A 20,109-nucleotide genomic window follows, 5' to 3' on the forward strand; every position below is an offset into this window, starting at 1 on the left:
ACCTAATTTGGCAACCCTTTATAGATTACTTTAATAAGTAAAACTGGGAGGTATGGCCTCCTCCCATATCTGCCCCAAGATTATATATATATGGGTCTACGCAGGTGTTGTTGTTTTTTTGTTGTTGTTTTTTTTGTTTGTTTGTTTGTTTGTTTTTTTTGGGGGGGGGGGGGGTTCGTTTGTTTTGGTTTGTTGGTTTGTTGGTTTGTTTGTTTTTGTTTTTTCCCTCTCTCCCTCCTTTGAATATACTTATTTAGGATAATAAATGTGTATGTATAGACATAGATATGATTGTTTATATAATGGTAATTATATTTTATGTAAAAAGGATGGGGAGAGGAAGGGAGGGAAGGGGGAAAAAGAGGGGAGGGGAAGGGAGAAGGGGAAAAAAAAACCGATGTCAATGTAAATGAGATATATACTTTGTTGCCTGATTTGAATAAAGAAAGGAAAAAAAAAACAAACAGAGGTGACCATGCCTTTGACATTACCGCCCCTAGACTCTGGAATAATCTCCCAGTTGATATCCGTAAATTGGAATCAACTCAGTCGTTCAAATCATGCTTAAAACACACCTGTTCAACTTGGGGATGGCAAGTGTCCTGCACTACACCATGCAATGTAATTTTAATTGTAACTGTACTACTTGTTCCTTGTTCTGCCCGCATTGCAGTACACTAGTCTTTCAAATGTGCTATAGAAATTAATTTTGACTTGACTTGACTTTTGTATGTGGTGATCAGGGCTCACTACCCGGGTACCACCACAATAACAGAGGCCCTGAAGACACAGAAGAAGCTGTGGTCGTCAGAGGACTACAGCACCTTTAACAATGAGGTGGGAGGAGGTTGTTGGGCTCGTATCCTCAACCAGAACTATGTCAATGGACAAATGACAGCGTAAGTTAAAAACAAGCAGTACATGCCAGTAAAAATATTAAACATTACACAGAATGTTTTTAAATTTATTGAATTTTAATCAATTTGATGGTAAGTTTATTTTTAGTTAGAATAAAGTGTAAACTTGGTGAATACATGCTTTGGACAGACTGTTAAGCCTTAATGTTGAACAATGTGGTTAATATGACTGTGATCCTTCCTCCAGCACCATCTCCTGGAATCTGGTGGCCAGTTATTATGAGGATCTCCCATTCGGCAGGGATGGGCTCATGACAGCTGAGGAGCCCTGGAGTGGCAACTATGTGGTCGAGTCTCCAATTTGGATCACGGGTCTGCATACAGAGACAGATAGTTTGAAAATGTGTTTCAGATCAACATAACATTTCTCATAATAGCAAAGTTATTAGAGAGTGGTCAGTGGTCATAAAGGTCAGCAGTGTACTTTTAAATCCAGAAATCATGACACCAACCCTTAAGGTTCTGAGTAAATATAATTCATTATGTCACTGCATTTTTAGTGTTGACTGTATGTTGCATACTGATGGGGTAGACTGCATAGAAGACATCTCACTTGTGAGACAGATTTGATGGGTTGGCGAAAGTTTTGGCATGAAAGCAATCTGATTTTTTTTTAGAAGTGAATTAGTTTGGTAGTTGTTAGGTCTGGCTAGTGATTGTTTTGTAACCCTTTGTTTTCAAATGTTTTCCTTGCAGCCCACACCACACAGTTCACCCAGCCAGGATGGACCTACCTGCAGACTGTTGGACATCTGGCACAAGGTGGAAGCTATATTGCCTTGACTGATGGGAAGGGAAATCTCACTGTTGTCATAGAAACAATGGTAAGTTAGTTACACACACACACACACACACACACACACACACACACATGAATGCTCCTTTTAACAAAGCTTTTTGTTTCCTTTATAGACTCACAATCATTCAGTGTGCATAAGACCTCCACTACCTCCCTTTAATGTAACATCCCAAAATGCAACTTTCTGGCTAAAGGGGTCTATTGTAAGTTCATGTTATCTTCTTGAATCTTGCTTAGAGTTTCTGACTTGTACATCTCTCATGTTCAAGATTATTTATTTCTTCTTAGGCATCCATTAAAGAGCTCCAAGTGTGGCGGTCACAGTTTGACTTTAAGACGAACAAGCCCTCCTTTTTTGAGAAACTAAAACCCCTGAAGGTGCTGTTTACACTCTGAAGAAAGATGCACCTCAGTGATATGTGGGCACCAGTTTGTCAACTGTAACACTGTCTTTATATGACATTAGCTTGTAGATGGCTCGTTTACCCTGAATCTGGCTGAAGACGAGGTTTACACACTGACCACTGTTAGCACAGGAAGCAAAGGCAGCTATCCCGACCCACCTCCCTCAGCTCGCTTTCCTAAAGTGTACAAGGATGACTTTGATGTTCGTAAGTTAACCATGTGCATGAACCCAAAACTCACCGAATTTTTAACGTCCATTAAAATGACATAAAATGTGACCTTTATTTTAAATCTGCTTCTGTGTATGTATAGGAAGCCCACCTTTTTCAGAAGCTCCATACTTTGCTGATCAGACAGGAGTGTTTGAGTACTACATTAACCTGACTGATCCTGGACCTCACGTTTTCACCTTAAGACAGGTTCTAACAGAAAGGCCCATCACATGGGCAACGGATGCTGATCAGACCATTAGTGTCATCGGAGACTATTACTGGTGAGTAGTCCTGTGACTACTATGATTACCTTAGTTGGGTTAGTCACTACTATCACTAACCCAACTAAAGTAATTCATGGGGTGTCTGTGGCTGAGGAGGTAGGCAGACACACACAGACACACAAAATATATATATTTTTTTCTCCACCCTGTTACATTGTTATTTTATACAGGCAGAGCCTGACAGTGACATGTGACGTCTTCATGGAGAAGATGAATGCTGGTGGTGTGTTCATAGCAGCCAGAGTGGATAAAGGGGGACAGTCAATCCGCAGTGCTAAAGGAGTCTTCTTCTGGGTGTTTGCTGATGGCACCTACAAAGTTACCAATGATCTTGGTCAGTACAATCTGTCTCTGCTCCAACCTTCTATAAGAATGATCAAAGATGTCCTACCATTAGTTAATGATTGAGTCTTAAAAAATGATCAATCTGTCTTTATTAATGGGCTGTGTACCACAGGGTTTTGATGTTCCACTAGTTAAACCATTACTTACAAAGCAATCACTTGATCCCGCTGTCTTAGCTAGTTCTAGGCCAGTCTTCAACCTTTTGAAAATTGGCCTAACATTAATATTAGATTTGTCAACTCTTTCTCAAATTTTTGAAAGAATAGTCCTAAAACAAGTAACTGATCATCTACAGCGGATTGATTCTTATTAAAAATGATAATAATACATTTTATTTAAAAGGCGCCTTTCAGAACACTCAAGGACACTGTACACAGCAGAATAATAAAAGTAACATAAAAGCATGCAGTTTACATAATCATAAAAACATAAGACATAACACAAATATAAAATTAGAATAGTTTCAGTCAAGTTTCACAACTTATCAAAGTACTGAAACAGCATTAGTTAAGGTTGCACATCATCTCAGTACAGCGTTCCATACTGTTGCCCATTAGTGATGGGATTTCCGGCTCTTTTTAGAGATCCGGCTCTTTCGGCTCGGCTCACTAAAAAGAACCGGCTCTTCAGGTTGGTTTGTTGCTTTAATTAATTTATTATCAACAATAATATAAAATTATGCGCAAAAGGAATTACTAATGTAAAAAAGTGGTTTTATTTATATATGTTTAAATATAAATATATGCGGTGGCCCCTAGAGACAAAGCACGTGCAAACTCTAAAGCATATACAAACTCCAAAACACATTTCTAGCGTTAACTGAACTTCCAAAACAGAGCTACCTAGATCACTTAAATTACACAATTGAAAGCATATGTGTATTGTTTGTGTATTTATAGACAAGCACTTACATATATTCAAATATTTTTTTTTAAAAAAAGTTCATTTACCTGTTTCAGCTAAACGGGCTGGCCTCGTTTTGCGCCGACAGAAATGCAGCTCTGTGTGGTAAGACTCGCGGTGGCGGCTTGTGTGTTTACATCAACGCGAAATGGTCCAAGAACTCTGTGCTAGTTTCTAGTTATTGCTCATCGCTGGTGGAGTTTGTGACTGTTAGATGCAGACCTTTTTATTTACCACGGGAATTCACCACTGTTTTCATTATCGGAGTGGCGCTTAGAAGAGCTAGGGCCGAACTTTCTCGGGCCATCAGAGAGGCGAAGCGCGCACACGCCCAGAGAATCCACAACCACTTCAAGGACAGTGGCGACACACGGCGCATGTGGCTGCTGAGCATCAACGGCTCCTCTGTGGAGATCGTCGACAGCACCAAATTCCTGGGCGTCCACATGGAGAAGGACCTTGGCTGGTCCCTCAACACCAGCTCCCTGCACAAGAAAGCCCAACAGCGTCTCTTCTTTCTGAGAAGACTGAGAAAGGCTCGGCTTCCACCACCGATCCTGACCACCTTCTATAGAGGAACTATCGAGAGCATCCTGAGCGGCTGCATCACTGTCTGGTTTGGGAACTGTGCCATATCGAACTGCAAGACCCTACAGCGGATAGTGGGAACAGCAGAGAAGATCATCGGTGTCTCTCTCCCCTCTATTGAGGACATCTACACCACACGCTGCATTCGCAAAGGCACCAGCATTGTGGCTGATCGGACACACCCCTCTCACACACTCTTCACACTCCTGCCATCTGGAAAAAGGTACCGAAGCATTCGGGCACACACATCCAGACTGTGCAACAGCTTTTTTCCACAAGCCATCCGTCTCCTCAGCAAAAAGGGACTGGACTGATAAACACACACACACACACACACACACACACACACACACACACACACACACACATTATCACTCAGCTTAACTCAACTACCTCAAAACATTGAGACTGCCCTGACTAATCAACACAAGTGCAAACACACTGACCTACACCACCAAACTATCGTACACACCAACCTATTACTGGACTTTTTGCACTAACTTCTTTACTTCCTAATTTTTGCTGCTACACTAAGGAATGTTTACTGTTCCTCCTCTACCTCAACTCATCATCACAAAACCTTATTATTATGTTACGTTGTGTTTTTTTGTCACACTGTCACTTTGTTGCTCTTGTTTGCACATTTACACGTGCACTTTGTTGTCTGCTGTCTGTTAACAAGAAAAAAAAAGTCTTCCTTAGATAGTTAGATAGTTAGTTTTTGTTAATTTATGTTGTAATTTAAGATAAGATAAGATAAGATAACCTTTATTAGTCCCACACGTGGGAAATTTGTTTTGTCACAGCAGGAAGTGGACAGTGCAAAAGTTATGACGCAAAAATTAGAATACAATAAGAATAAATACAGTACACAGCTGTACAGAATAGAATAAAATAATATACTATATACAGTAGAATAAAATAGAATAAAAATATACAATAAGATAAAAATAGAATACGAATGCTATATACAACTGAGTAAAAATACAACGATGCCAGAAAAGATTATTGCACTTAGTGTTATTGCACATGTGTGGATGTGTGTGTTTGTTCAGTTAAAGTCTTTGTTGTGGAGTCTGACAGCAGTGGGGAGGAAAGACCTGCGAAATCTCTCCGTCCCACACCGTGGGTGCCGCAGTCTCCCACTGAAGGAGCTGCTCAGTGCTGTCACAGTCTGCTGCATGGGGTGGGAGACGTTGTCCAACAGGGATGACAGCTTAGCCGCCATTCTCCTGTCACTCACCACCTTCACTGGGTCCAGAGGGCATCCTAGAACAGAGCTGGCCCTTCGGATCACCCTGTTCAGTCTCTTCCTGTCCCCAGCAGAGATGCTGCCGCCCCAGCAGACCACACCATAAAAGATAGCAGAAGCCACCACAGAGTCATAGAAGGTCTTCAGGAGTGGGCCCTCCACCCCAAACGACCTGAGTCTCCGCAGCAGGTACAACCTGCTCTGCCCTTTCCTGTAGAGGGCGTCTGAGTTATGAGTCCAGTCCAGTCTGTTGTTCAGATGAACACCAAGGTACCTGTAGCTGTCCACAGCCTCTATGTCCATACCCTGGATGTTCAGTGGTTGCAGTGGAGAATGCTTGTGCCTGCGGAAGTCTACCACCAGCTCCTTGGTTTTACTGGCGTTGATCTGGAGGTAGTTCAGCTGGCACCAGTCCACAAAGTCTTGAGTCAGTCCTCTGTACTCCTTGTCGTCCCCATCAGTGATGAGGCCGACTATTGCAGAGTCATCAGAGAACTTCTGCAGGAAGCACTGGGTGGAATTGTGGGAGAAGTCTGCAGTGTAGATGGTGAAGAGGAACGGAGCCAGAACCGTTCCCTGTGGGGCCCCCGTACTGCAGACGACCCTGTCCGACACACAGCCCTGAGTCCTCACATACTGTGGTCGGTCGGTGAGGTAGTCCAAAATCCAGGTAGTGAGGTGATGGTCCACTCCAGAGTTCTCCAGCTTGTCCTTCAGAACCGAGGGAAGAATAGTGTTGAAGGCACTGGAGAAATCAAAGAACATGATTCTCACAGTGCTTCCAGCGGTCTCCAGGTGAGCGAGGGAACGATGTAGGAGGTGAATGACGGCATCATCCGCTCCAATGCCAGGCTGGTAGGCAAACTGAAGTGGGTCCAGTGATGAGCTTGTTAGGCGCCGAAGCTGAGCCAGGACCAACCGCTCCAGGGTCTTCATCAGGTGGGATGTCAGAGCCACCGGCCTGTAGCTGTTGAGGTCCTTGGGGCGTGAAGTCTTTGTTAGTCAATGTTAGGTCAGTCTGTCTTGTCTCTGCTAGCCAGCTAACTAGGCCTCTTAGTTAGCTAGTTTAGTGTTTTCTGTTAATTTATGTTGTAAATTTATGTTGCATGTAGCACCTTGGTCCTGGAGGAACGTTGTTTCGCTTCACTGTGTACTAACTGTATATGGTTGAAGTGACAATAAAGCCAACTTGACTTGACTTGACTTACTACCACACACCAAATCCGATTGTTGATACTTCCTGGCTTGTGTAGCCACTAGGTAACAAAAGCTCAACACTGCGCCCTAGCATCCTGGAGCACTTCTGTTGTCTTTTGTATGTGCTTCAGAGTTTGTACATGCTTCTGGGTTTTTACGTGTTTTGGAGTTTGTACGTGATTCTGAGTTTGTACATGCTTCTGGGTTTTTATGTGTTTTGGAATTTTTACATGTTTTGGAGTTTGTACGTGCTTTGTCTCTAAGGGCCACCATAAATATACTTTATTTATTCACTCCACATAAAATGTAATAAATAAATCATATACAGTGGGGCAAAAAAGTATTTAGTCAGCCACCGATTGTGCAAGTTCCCCCACCTAAAATGATGACAGAGGTCAGTAATTTTCACCAGAGGTACACTTCAACTGTGAGAGACAGAATGTGAAAAAAAAATCCATGAATCCACATGGTAGGATTTGTAAAGAATTTATTCGTAAATCAGGGTGGAAAATAAGTATTTGGTCAATAAGAAAAATACAACTCAATACTTTGTAACATAACCTTTGTTGGCAATAACAGAGGTCAAACGTTTACTATAGGTCTTTACCAGGTTTGCACACACAGTAGCTGGTATTTTGGCCCATTCCTCCATGCAGATCTTCTCGAGAGCAGTGATGTTTTGGGGCTGTTGCCGAGCAACACGGACTTTCAACTCCCGCCACAGATTTTCTATGGGGTTGAGGTCTGGAGACTGGCTAGGCCACTCCAGGACTTTCAAATGCTTCTTTTTACAGAGCCACTCCTTTGTTGCCTGGGCGGTGTGTTTTGGATCATTGTCATGTTGGAAGACCCAGCCTCGTTTCATCTTCAAAGTTCTCACTGATGGAAGGAGGTTTTGGCTCAAAATCTCACGATACATGGCCCCATTCATTCTGTCCTTAACACGGATCAGTCTTCCTGTCCCCTTGGCAGAAAAACAGCCCCATAGCATGATGTTTCCACCCCCATGCTTCACAGTAGGAATGGTGTTCTTGGGATGCAACTCAGTATTCTTCTTCCTCCAAACACGACGAGTTGAGTTTATACCAAAAAAGTTCTACTTTGGTTTCATCTGACCACATGACATTCTCCCAATCCTCTGCTGTATCATCCATGTGCTCTCTGGCAAACTTCAGACGGGCCTGGACATGCACTGGCTTCAGCAGCGGTACACGTCTGGCACTGCGGGATTTGATTCCCTGCCGTTGTAGTGTGTTACTGATGGTGACCTTTGTTACTTTGGTCCCAGCTCTCTGCAGGTCATTCACCAGGTTCCCCCGTGTGGTTCTGGGATCTTTGCTCACCGTTCTCATGATCATTTTGACCCCACGGGATGAGATCTTGCGTGGAGCCCCAGATCGAGGGAGATTATCAGTGGTCTTGTATGTCTTCCATTTTCTGACGATTGCTCCCACAGTTGATTTTTTTCACACCAAGCTGCTTGCCTATTGTAGATTCACTCTTCCCAGTCTGGTGCAGGTCTACAATACTTTTCCTGGTGTCCTTCGAAAGCTCTTTGGTCTTGGCCATGGCGGAGTTTGGAGTCTGACTGTTTGAGGCTGTGGACAGGTGTCTTTTATACAGATGATGAGTTCAAACAGGTGCCATTCATACAGGTAACGAGTGGGGGACAGAAAAGCTTCTTACAGACGACGTTACAGGTCTGTGAGAGCCAGAGATTTTCCTTGTTTGAGGTGACCAAATACTTATTTTCCACCCTAATTTACGAATAAATTCTTTACAAATCCTACCATGTGAATTCATGGATTTTTTTTTTTTCACATTCTGTCTCTCACAGTTGAAGTGTACCTCTGGTGCAAATTACTGACCTCTGTCATCATTTTAGGTGGGGGAACTTGCACAATCGGTGGCTGACTAAATACTTTTTTGCCCCACTGTAATATGTCTGTGAAGGTTCTCAGTCATCCAGGTCATCGTAGTCAAAGGAGCTTGCAAAGAAAAGCGTCTGGACTTCTTTAAGTTGCTTGAAGACGTTTCACCTCTCATCCGAGAAGCTTCTTCAGTTCTAAGGTCAAATGGTGGAGACAAAACGCCAAAACACAAACTTAACAATGTGGTGTATGCTGTACAGTGCAGCGAGGAATGCTCAGACCTCTACATTGGAGAGACCAAACAGCCACTTCACAAGCACATGGCACAACACAGAAGAGCCACCTCCACAGGACAAGACTCAGCAGTCCCTCTGCATCTTAAGGATAAAGGACACTCTTTCGAGGATGCCAATGTTCACATTTTGGACAGAGAGGACAGATGGTTTGAAAGAGGAGTGAAAGAAGCCATCTATGTCCACTGTGAGCGACCATCTTTGAACAAAGGCGGGGGTTTACGACACCAACTCTCTGCCATCTATAATCCAGTTTTGAGATCCCTTCCCAGACGCCTTAACGCCCACTCACATCCTGGGCCATCTGACCTCAGGAATTCGCATGATAAGGTGGGGCCAGGTTTCACAATGAACACACCCGAAACTCTGGCTGATTGGGACCCACACCCAGTTTCACACCTTGGCTCAGGCGAATAGAGAATCATCAGGGGGTCCTTTTGTCCCTCTGTGGGGGGTTACTCCCACTAGGTTTATATCTGGGACTCTCCACCATTTGACCTTAGAACTGAAGAAGCTTCTCGGATGAGAGGTGAAACGTCTTCAAGCAACTTAAAGAAGTCCAGACGCTTTTCTTTGCAAGCTCCTTTGAAATCATATAATACAAAAACCAACTATTTACATTTTAAACTTTTAACAATTTAAATTTTCAGCTTTTTCCTTTTAAACAATTTTAAAGTGAAACAACACAAAACACTGCAAACCACAACACAATTAAATATAAATTAAAATATAAAAACAAAAAGAGCTTGCATATTCTGTCATATGGGCCTGCATGAATAAGCTTTCTGAATCCGTTATCATCCGCAACTGAAAATAGTTGTGGATGATTACTATACCTTTCTAATGTGACGTTATTGTCCCTGGCTCTCTTTCTCTCCCGCTCTGTTCCTGTGCTACTGCAAGTGTAACTACCGCCCCTCCCCCCTCTTCCCAGCACAAAGTACAAGCCTCGCATGCGGAGTGAAGCGGAAAAAAGGTGCGAGAGAGAGAGAGGGTGAGAGAAAGAAAAACAACCCCACGGCTCGCGATAAGGAGCCGGCTCGCGTCGTTCACTTCAAAGAGTCGACTCTAAGAGCCATTTCGTTCGCGAACGACACATCACTATTGCCCATAATATTCTATTAGAGCAGTTAAAGCATGTCGTCCCTCTCTGAAACAGCAGGATGGGTGTTGGTGTCCCTGTTTTGTTGGTCAAAGCGGGCAAAAAACTGGTTTAGGGTGTCAGGTAAGGTGATGTCCGGGGAGTTTGTGTGCGACTGTCCTTGTAGCCAGTGAGTGTCTTGATCCCCTGCCACATGTTTCTGGAATTGTTTGTGTTAAAGTGTTCCTTGATGCACTGTTTGTATTTCCGCTTGGCTTCTTTTATGCGTTTAAGCAGAGATTGGCGTGCCTCTTTGTTGGTCTCCTGATTTGAAGGCACTGTCCCATGTTCTTAGTAGGGCTCGCACCTCACTGTTGAGCCATGGCTTCTGGTTCGGGAACACTTTAACAGTCTTTGTTGTTGTTACACTCTCGCTACAGAAGTTGATGAATGAGAGTACAGCAGATGTGTGGCCCCCCAAGTCTGATCCTTCTGCAAATGCACTCCAATTCATGTTATCAAAACAGTTTTGTAGGGCCGTGGTGGCTTCCATGGTCTACTCTCGTACTGTTTTTACAGATGGTTTTTGTCTTTGAATTAGAGGTTTAAAGGGAGGGATCAGGGACAGAGAGAGATGGTCTGAGAGTCCAAGATGAGGCAGTGGGGTGGCTTTGTAAGCATCTGGGATGTTGGTGTAGACCTGGTCAAGTGTGTTGTTTTCGCTTGTTGGGAAGCTCAAGTTTTTAAAGAATCCAGGCAGGACAGATTTCAGGTTTGCATGGTTAAAATCTCCTGCCATGGTCACAGCGCAGTCCGGGTGCGTTGTTAGCTGTTTATTAATCGAGCGCTGGAGTAGCTCCATGGCTGACTGCACTGCAGTGGTTTGAATTACATTCATCTAATACAGGGAGTGCAGCATTATTAGGCAAGTTGTATTTTTGAGGAATAATTTTATTTTTGAACAACAACCATGTTCTCAATGAACCCAAAAAACTCATTAATATCAAAGCTGAATGTTTTTGGAAGTAGTTTTTAGTTTGTTTTTATTTTTAGCTATTTCAGGGGGATATCTGTGTGTGCAGGTGACGATTACTGTGCATAATTATTAGGCAACTTAACAAAAAACAAATATATACCTATTTCAATTATTTCTTTTTACCAGTGAAACCAATATAACATCTCCACATTCCCAAATATACATTTCTGACATTCAAAAACAAAACAAAAACAAATCAGCGACCAATATAGCCACCTTTCTTTGCAAGGACACTCAAAAGCCTGCCATCCATGGATTCTGTCAGTGTTTTGATCTGTTCACCATCAACATTGCGTGCAGCAGCAACCACAGCCTCCCAGACACTGTTCAGAGAGGTGTACTGTTTTCCCTCCTTGTAAATCTCACATTTGATGATGGACCACAGGTTCTCAATGGGGTTCAGATCAGGTGAACAAGGAGGCCATGTCATTAGTTTTTCTTCTTTTATACCCTTTCTTGCCAGCCACGCTGTGGAGTACTTGGACGCGTGTGATGGAGCATTGTCCTGCATGAAAATCATGTTTTTCTTGAAGGATGCAGACTTCTTCCTGTACCACTGCTTGAAGAAGGTGTCTTCCAGAAACTGGAAGCTCGACTCCATCCTTAACCCGAAAAGGCCCCACAAGCTCATCTTTGATGATACCAGCCCAAACCAGTACTCCACCTCCACCTTGCTGGCGTCTTGCTAGAGCTCTCTGCCCTTTACCAATCCAGCCACGGGCCCATCCATCTGGCCCATCAAGACTCACTCTCATTTCATCAGTCTATAAAACCTTAGAAAAACCAGTCTTGAGATATTTCTTGGCCCAGTCTTGACGTTTCAGCTTGTGTGTCTTGTTCAGTGGTGGTCGTCTTTCAGCCTTTCTTACCTTGGCCATGTCTCTGAGTATTGCACACCTTGTGCTTTTGGGCACTCCAGTGATGTTGCAGCTCTGAAATATGGCCAAACTGGTGGCAAGTGGCATCTTGGCAGCTGCGCGCTTGACTTTTCTCAGTTCATGGGCAGTTATTTTGCGCCTTGGTTTTTCCACACGCTTCTTGCGACCCTGGTGACTATTTTGAATGAAACGCTTGATTGTTCAATGATCACGCTTCAGAAGCTTTGCAATTTTGAGACTGCTGCATCCCTCTGCAAGATATCTCACTATTTTTGACTTTTCTGAGCCTGTCAAGTCCTTCTTTTGACCCATTTTGCCAAAGGAAAGGACGTTGCCTAATAATTATGCACACCTGATATAGGGTGTTGATGTCATTAGACCACACCCCTTCTCATTACAGAGATGCACATCACCTAATATGCTTAATTGGTAGCAGGCTTTCGAGCCTATACAGCTTGGAGTAAGACAACATGCATGAAGAGGATGATGTGGACAAAATACTCATTTGCCTAATAATTCTGCACTCCCTGTAGACTCCAATTTTTCCTGTTAAGGAGTCGTCGTCTTCATACAGTAAGGTTAATTATGGAGTTCCACAGGGCTCTATGCTTAGGCTAATTGTATGTACATTATGCCTGCTTTCTTTAGGAAGTGTCATTAGAAGGCATACTATACTGTAATTCATTATTATCAGGATGTCCTAAAAACTCCCCGAAAAGCCTTCAGATGATCCAAAATCCTGCAGCAAGAGTACTGACAGTACTGACAAAGAAACTTGAGGCCACTGCTGTTAAGATTTGGCACTGTATAAATAAAATAGAATTGAATTGGTTCATCACACTTAACTCCAAACTGAAAACCAAAATCATCACTTATAGTCTTTTATTTCGTAGACAGTTTCTCCATAATTTCCATAGTTGGACAGTTTGTTGTTTCTGTGCCTCTCATCACTGTTCTTTTGTCAACAGTTGGCGAGACTGTACTTGCAGAGGGACAGTCTGGTACTGAGGTACATAGCTGGTACACCTTGTCACTCACTGTAAAAGTAAGTAGACACTTTTTACTATTTCTAATGTTTCTTTATACTCTCACTTCTTCCACTGTTATGATGATTAAAGGAGTTTGTAATCCAATAAACCATGTTAGGACGTGGAGATTAGATCAACTCAGATTAGCTACTCTCATTATCAATAGTATTTTGAGTCAGCATCTAAATCACATGAGAGATTTAAGATGATGTATTAGCAAGACAGAGCAAAAAATCTGCCTTTTTCCTACTTGGATTTTATATGGAGGTTTGTTTGTTTTTTAGGTGATTTGTAGATTTGTAGGTGTGTTAATACAGTATGTCAAAATCAAGAAATAACAGACGTCACACTTGAGGTTGTTCTGAAAAAAGGCAAGGTAAACAGTTTGTGATCATATATGAAGACAAAATAAAAGTGAAGGATTATAACCTTGACGACACAGTTAACTGGGGCAGTAATCAGTCCTGCTTGCTGGTAGCTGTGCAGGAACAGTCCTTTCTGGTGTAGGTTATTGTGTTGACACACTGTAACTGAACATTTCAGCAATATGCCTGTCTTGTCACAGCCACATTAATTTACGAATTAACCTATGAAAAGTCTATCTTTTTGCACGGATTTGAAAATGTAAAGATGTTTTTCTCTTTACTGTAGGGACAGTATGCATCAGGGTCACTGAATGGATACCCTCTGTGGAAGAATGCTGTGATACTGACCCCAAAGGCTGGCTGGGCTGCCATAGGAACACGCTCATTTGAACTGGCCCAGTTTGATAACTTTGCTTTGGTGGCTGAGTGATGAATTAACTTTAAATCATGATTTACACTATGCTGAATGTCCTGATTCATTTATGGACTTGATTAGTACTTTACAGCCGATAGCTTCAAGCATAATAATGTTGTGTGTAAAATTTTGGGCGATGTATTGACAGAAATGGGTTATAGTATTTAATTACCATGTAATTATGCATCACTGTGTTTTTTTTTTTTTGTTGGAATGATCCTGTCATATCAAACCTCAGTCCTGAACAGAAATTAATGTCTTTCTACAGCTCACAGCCAACAAAACACTGGTTTAAGACCTTTCTTTGAAGAGATGCCAAGACTTCAAGATAAGGCTGGAATTGTTTTGGGGCATAACTTGTAGTGAATCGTGTGTTTGTAGCACATCAGAATCCATCACACTTGTACAGGATGTGCCTTATAGCCTGGTGTTAGAATCAAATGACCATATTAGTATTTGGTGTTAGCCGTGTAGTTGGCTTGTCACTACCATAGGAGCATCCCTCAGTTCCCTCAATGGGCTCCACCCCTCATTTGTTGCATCTGTTTTCAAAACAGCTAAGTTTCAACACACCACGCTTCTCGGAAATAATACTTAATGTCTTGGTGGTTTCCTCCATCTCCATCTTTTTATATACAGTGTATGTGGAGGAAAAAAATATATCATATGGCACTGAATCCTGGAACTTTGTTTGATGTGATTGTAAATGATTTTATAGTTTGACTTTATATTGTCTTAACTGCTTTGAATAAATCAAATAGAAAGTGTAGTGTAATCCGTGACTCCCCATTAATCATGTCTGCTCCCTACTCCCATATAGCTAACTGCACAGTCACCAGGATAACCTAAGATGGCAACACAAGCACTACATTTTAATTTACATTCATTAAAATCAGCTAAATTTAGGGTCCAATCCTGATTTATTCCCTGTGCTTTGAATACCCTAGTTGTCAAAAGTGGAATAACGCTGGGATTTGGTTTAGTCAGTAGAATCTCCAGGTTAGGATTAGATATACAAATTCTGTGGAGAAGGACAGGGAAAACTACTGGTCTAGGTGTTTGTCTTACTCATTTTTCCAGTCCTAGATTGTCCAAACTAATGTAAACTTCTGAGTACCATGGCCAAAGGATATGGAAATCTTAATTTCAGAAACTCTTATAACACTGTTGCATCCCATGAATATGAGAATTTAAGCAGGCTTACCAAAGGTGATCACATGTTTTGTTTTTGTGTTGTTTTTGTGTTTGTTTTTTTAAACACTCACTCTACTCCATGCTGTTCATGACATCTGTGTTCTTTCTTTGCACCATGATTGGGGTTGTTGAAAAGTCCAATCATCAAGCTCTTCTCACAGTTCCATTGTTCCATGCTGGTCCGGTGTCAGGCTTCCAAGCTCCAAAGTAGAGCTTTCAAGTTACTCTGCAGCTATTTTCATTGAAGAACCTTACACACACAGAACAAGATGGAAAAAAAGTAGCAACAGTTGCCTCTGTTTTCTTGCAGTTTGCATAAGGCTCCATGACACAACAATAAACAAGGCAGCGTTCCCCACTAAAATGTATAATAATATTAAGAAAGCTCAGAAGCTGTTAAAAATCGTGGGATTAAAGTCAAGGATTTAGGTTTAGGTTAAGCTCCATGGGCGTAAACGAAGTTTTATTTTTTATTTGGGGTGGGGAATTTAAGGTATAAGGTTTCAAACCTATATTCAGACGTAGACAGCATATTGAGTGGGTTGGTCAGCACGTACCACATTGCATCTGGCAGATCTGCCCTTTATACTAGTAAATGGACGAACTTTATAAATTGCCTTTCTACAAAGGTATTGCTCATCATTCACACATCACTAATAACTAATAACAACTAATAACTCCAATTTCCTTGGCAGCACCTGGAAATTGGAGTTATGGCAGACTGCACAATTTCCCCTCTGGCATTTATCATGGCAATGGAGTTGGTTATGCAGGTATCCCAGTGGGTAGTGGGATGTGAGAGACTCAAGAGTGGCCTTCGTCTTCTACCCATTAGGGCCTACATAGATGACATGACCATCATTACAACAACAAAACCATGTACTAGGCGATTGCTACAGAAGCTCCAGGAAAACATAGAATGGGCAAAAATGGAGTTTAAGCCAAGTAAATCTTGCAGTATCTCCATCATAAAAGGAAAACTGACAGCCTAGCAATTCTATATCAGTGGAGAACCAATTCCAGCAGTCTTAGAGAAGCCCATAAAGAGCCTGGGATGGTGGTATAATGCAGACCTCAATGATACGTGGCAACTAGAACAACTAAGGCAGATCTTGGCTGATGACCTCAAGCAGATTAACAACACTGCACTCCCAGGGAAACTGAAGCTCTGGTGCTTCCAGTTTGGGTTATTACCCAGACTACTGTGGCCGCTGACAATGTACGAGGTCTCACTCAATCATGCCAATCAACTAGAGAGGCTAGTGAGCTCCTACATTAAGAAGTGGCTCGGACTTCCCAAATGCCTCAGCAGCGTTGGACTCTACAGCGACGGGATACTGTCATTGCCTATCCCTAGCCTGGTTGAGGAGATTAAATGTGCAAAAGTAAGGCTTGAGATGTCACTCACGGGCTCCCGGGACCCCATAGTGAGAGGCACTGCTCCCACCCTAGCAACGGGGAGGAGGTGGACCACAGCCACATCTGTGCTACAGGCGAAATCCGCTCTTCGGCACTGTGATGTGGTCACATCCAACAGGGTAGAGGAGGATTTGGTCTTGGCGCAGTAACACCTTGGTGGCAACAGGCATCTGTAACTGTTCTGGTTACAGATGCCTGTTTTATTGTTGTGCCTGAAGAATAAATTCCTCGTTTAGAGCCTCTGGGTCTGGGACTGATCCAGCATCGACACTGTCAGCAGAGGATGGTCCAGCTGCTAGTGTAGAACTTTTAGCAGGAGGTGAAGCTGAAAAATGTTAAATATTAAACATTCATTAAAATGGGTTGAAATAAATGTACAGTACACATAATAAGTAGTGATTTGCATGTTTTCAGTTAAGTTTTTACTAAAGTTACAACTTTTAAATATTGGCATCAAATAAGTCATCTCACACACTCACTGACCCAAATCATTTAGTACAAGTGCCCTCTAGGGTAGTGTGACATCTGTAGTGCTTTTCTACATTGTACATTAATAAATTAATGAGTGTGACTATAAATCCAGATAGCTAATGACTTTTTGACACTACTTTCCTGACTTTGTAGTAGAGCTGGGCGATATAAGATTTTTTCATATCACGATATGTTTTTTTCATTTCAGGCGATAACGATATATATCACGATATAAGCCAAATAACTATATTTGTAAGATTTAAATGTGCCGTTGCTCACAAGTAAAATTTTAAATAATCAGCAGCTTGTTTTTATTTAAATATTTATTTCCCATAATAAGTTCAACAGGGTAGATGTACTTAAGGAACATGAGACTTTTTCAGATAAATAAAGGCAAATATTGCAAACTACACAAAAGGCAGCCGCTAAAGCGTTTAAGTTTCAAAATAGAACAAACGAAACAGACTAAATTGTCAATTCCACTTAGAAACAAAATATTAATTCTAAAAATAAATCTTAGTTTGTTTTACAGAAGAACAGACAAAACTGACTAACTTTTGTCAATATCAAATAAACTGAGAACTAAAAGGAAATTCTCAATCTCTCCTTGTTGTATAGCTTAGCTTTTCAAACAGTTTTAACAGTTACTTTAGTCTGACAAAAGCCGAATGACGAATTAGCGCTTCCAGTCAGAGACTGAGGCTACGTCCACACGTACACGGGTATTTTTGAAAACGGAGATTTTCCGTTTTCGTTTTAAAAAATAATCCCGTCCACACATAAAGGCAGAAATGAAGGAAAACGCTGCTATGAACATGCCAAAGCAGCAGGTGGAGCTAGATTCCTAACCGTGCAGAAATGTTGGCCAATCAGAAGTCTAGAAGCCTCGGTGGGAAAAAGTAAACAAAGCTGGGGCATAGAAGCAGAACCGAGTCGTATGTGTGGACGGATAGTAACTTTGTATATATGTAAGCATTTAAACACTGCAGAGAGTAGAATTAACAGTAACAGTATTGTAGAAATTCATTTCACCGAAACAATAACGTGGCACACAGCGTGACGTAAAAAAATGCGCACACCTTTGACGCTGTGTTTTCTCAGTTTTTCTAGTCCACACGTAAATGCAAAAACGGAGTTTTCAAAAATATCCACCCTGGCCGGAGTTTTTAAAAATCTCCGTTTTCAGTGACCAAAAACGCCGTTTACATGTGGACAAAAGGTGCAAATGCATAGAAAAATCTGCGTTTTCAAAAATACCTGTACGTGTGGACGTAGCGCATGCACCAGTCTATTGTATTTCCAGACTTGCTTTCGGCACAATTTACAGTGAACGCTACTGTTTTTTGTCAGAGTTGAAATAGCCGAAATACCTTCACACTACGGAACTTCTATGGCTCTTCCGTTCGACAATCTCTCCGGCATTGGAACCATCATCTGTTTTCTCTTCGGTAACCTTCGGTCACGCTCGGTTGACTTTTCTAGTCGGCACACTCATTTCCTCCATTACCCGGGCGGTACGGTGGGTGGCTGCTTCCCAAACAAATACACATGTGCGGCTTGGCACTTGTGCTGTACGTAACAAGTCACGTGACGTGACGCTGCGGCTGTGATTGGTTCGGCTCTGTGCTACTTAATTTGGATTGGCTGTTCTTTTTTTCTTTTTTTTCTTTTTTTAAGAGGAGACGAGCGGCAAGGTCTATCGCAATAGTTTAATTTTTCTATCGAGAAAAAGTTATATCGCAATACATATGTTATCGTTCTATCGCCCAGCTCTACTTTGTAGTGCATAACATTTGACACTTCAAACTAGTACTGTGACTTAAGAGTTTTGTACAATGATGATGCTAACTACCTCAGGGAGGTAATCAGGTAACCTCTTAAGAAGTATATAAGTTATATAAGAATCTTGGTGTTCATATTGGTAACATTATATAACATTTGTTATACTAGAAAGTCTCGAAGAGAATTATCAGGTCTGGTTTTCATGAAGATTTTTAAAATTACATTTGTATATACATGAGTGTGAAGACCATACTACACACACACACAAAATTGTTCAGGTGGGTAACACCAGAGGTTCAGTATGGCTAGCTTTGGTGATGTGAACGACACACGGGGAGGTAATAAGGCATATATAACACTATTTTCACGTTAGCAACAGGACATGTAGGGCAGCTGTCACCTCACAGCAAGTAAGTAAGTAAGTAAAATTTATTTATATAGCACATTTCACAGATAAAAATTAGAGATGGACCGATCCGATATTACGTATCGGTATCGGTCCGATACTGACCTAAATTACTGGATCGGATATCGGAGAAAACTAAAAAATGTAATCCGATCCATTAAATATCACGAAAGCACCTCACAAAACTTGCAACACGCCGTAACTCACCTCAGAACGTTAGCACGTCGGAGCAGTATGCATCACGTGATAGAGCGGCTGTGGCATGCGGGACCTGTCGGTGGTCTGGATAGCATTTGGAGCTTCGCTAGCAACCCGGCATTTCATCTCCGACAAAGTTATCCCGAGAGAAGTAAAGCAAGTGTGTAAGTCCATCTCTGAATGTTTGTAAAGCATTCCTGCGTTAAGCTTAACAAGCGACTGCCTCTCCTGCTGCTACTTCAATCATGAAACTGCTTAACGATCAGCTGATCGGCTTTTCTGTCGCGAGTCCGTGTCTCTAGTTTGCTTTTGGCCCATTTTGCACCAGAAAGAGGAAACCAGCGGCTGAACAACAGCAGCACGTTTAAGCTTGATCAGCTGTTGTTAGAATTTATTTAATATTACTTTCTACTCCAGGGTCTTTTCTACGTAGCTGACGGCTGGTAACTGTGCAGGGGCGGATCTAGCAAAGTTTAGCCAGGGGGGCTGATAGGGCATTAACAGGGAAAAGGGGGCACAAAGACATACTTTTCTTTCTTATTCTCATTTAAAATGTCTAGCTTTTAATAAATAATTATCTGACACCCAAAGTTTTAATTTGATGTAAAATGAATAGAAGTCAATTACTGTATATAGTAACTATTAAGTCTAATAAATATATATATATATATATATATACACACACCCTAGTAAGCTATAGTACTTTTTCCTTTGGGAAGGTACCATCTGTGCAGTCTGCAATTTTGTTGAAGAAAGATGTTGAATCTATT

The 20,109-nt window shown here is 41.8% G+C and overlaps 1 protein-coding gene across 2 annotated transcripts in view; it reads left to right on the forward strand.

Moving 5' to 3' along the window:
• The window catches only part of galcb (galactosylceramidase b), a 46,143-nt gene extending 31,499 nt beyond the window's left edge, over nt 1-14,644 (forward strand). For both annotated transcript variants that reach the window (XM_024806289.2, XM_024806288.2), the window contains exons 8-17: nt 744-899; nt 1,105-1,229; nt 1,614-1,741; nt 1,830-1,919; nt 2,005-2,094; nt 2,183-2,327; nt 2,434-2,614; nt 2,788-2,951; nt 13,030-13,106; nt 13,741-14,644. In XM_024806289.2, coding sequence (XP_024662057.1) covers nt 744-899; nt 1,105-1,229; nt 1,614-1,741; nt 1,830-1,919; nt 2,005-2,094; nt 2,183-2,327; nt 2,434-2,614; nt 2,788-2,951; nt 13,030-13,106; nt 13,741-13,884 — 1,300 coding nt within the window. In that variant the 3' untranslated portion in view covers nt 13,885-14,644. The remainder of the gene's footprint in view (nt 1-743; nt 900-1,104; nt 1,230-1,613; nt 1,742-1,829; nt 1,920-2,004; nt 2,095-2,182; nt 2,328-2,433; nt 2,615-2,787; nt 2,952-13,029; nt 13,107-13,740) is intronic.
• Nucleotides 14,645-20,109: the final 5,465 nt, after the last annotated feature.

Source organism: Maylandia zebra, linkage group LG19, assembly GCF_041146795.1.
Source record: "Maylandia zebra isolate NMK-2024a linkage group LG19, Mzebra_GT3a, whole genome shotgun sequence".
NCBI classification, from domain to species: domain Eukaryota; kingdom Metazoa; phylum Chordata; class Actinopteri; order Cichliformes; family Cichlidae; genus Maylandia; species Maylandia zebra.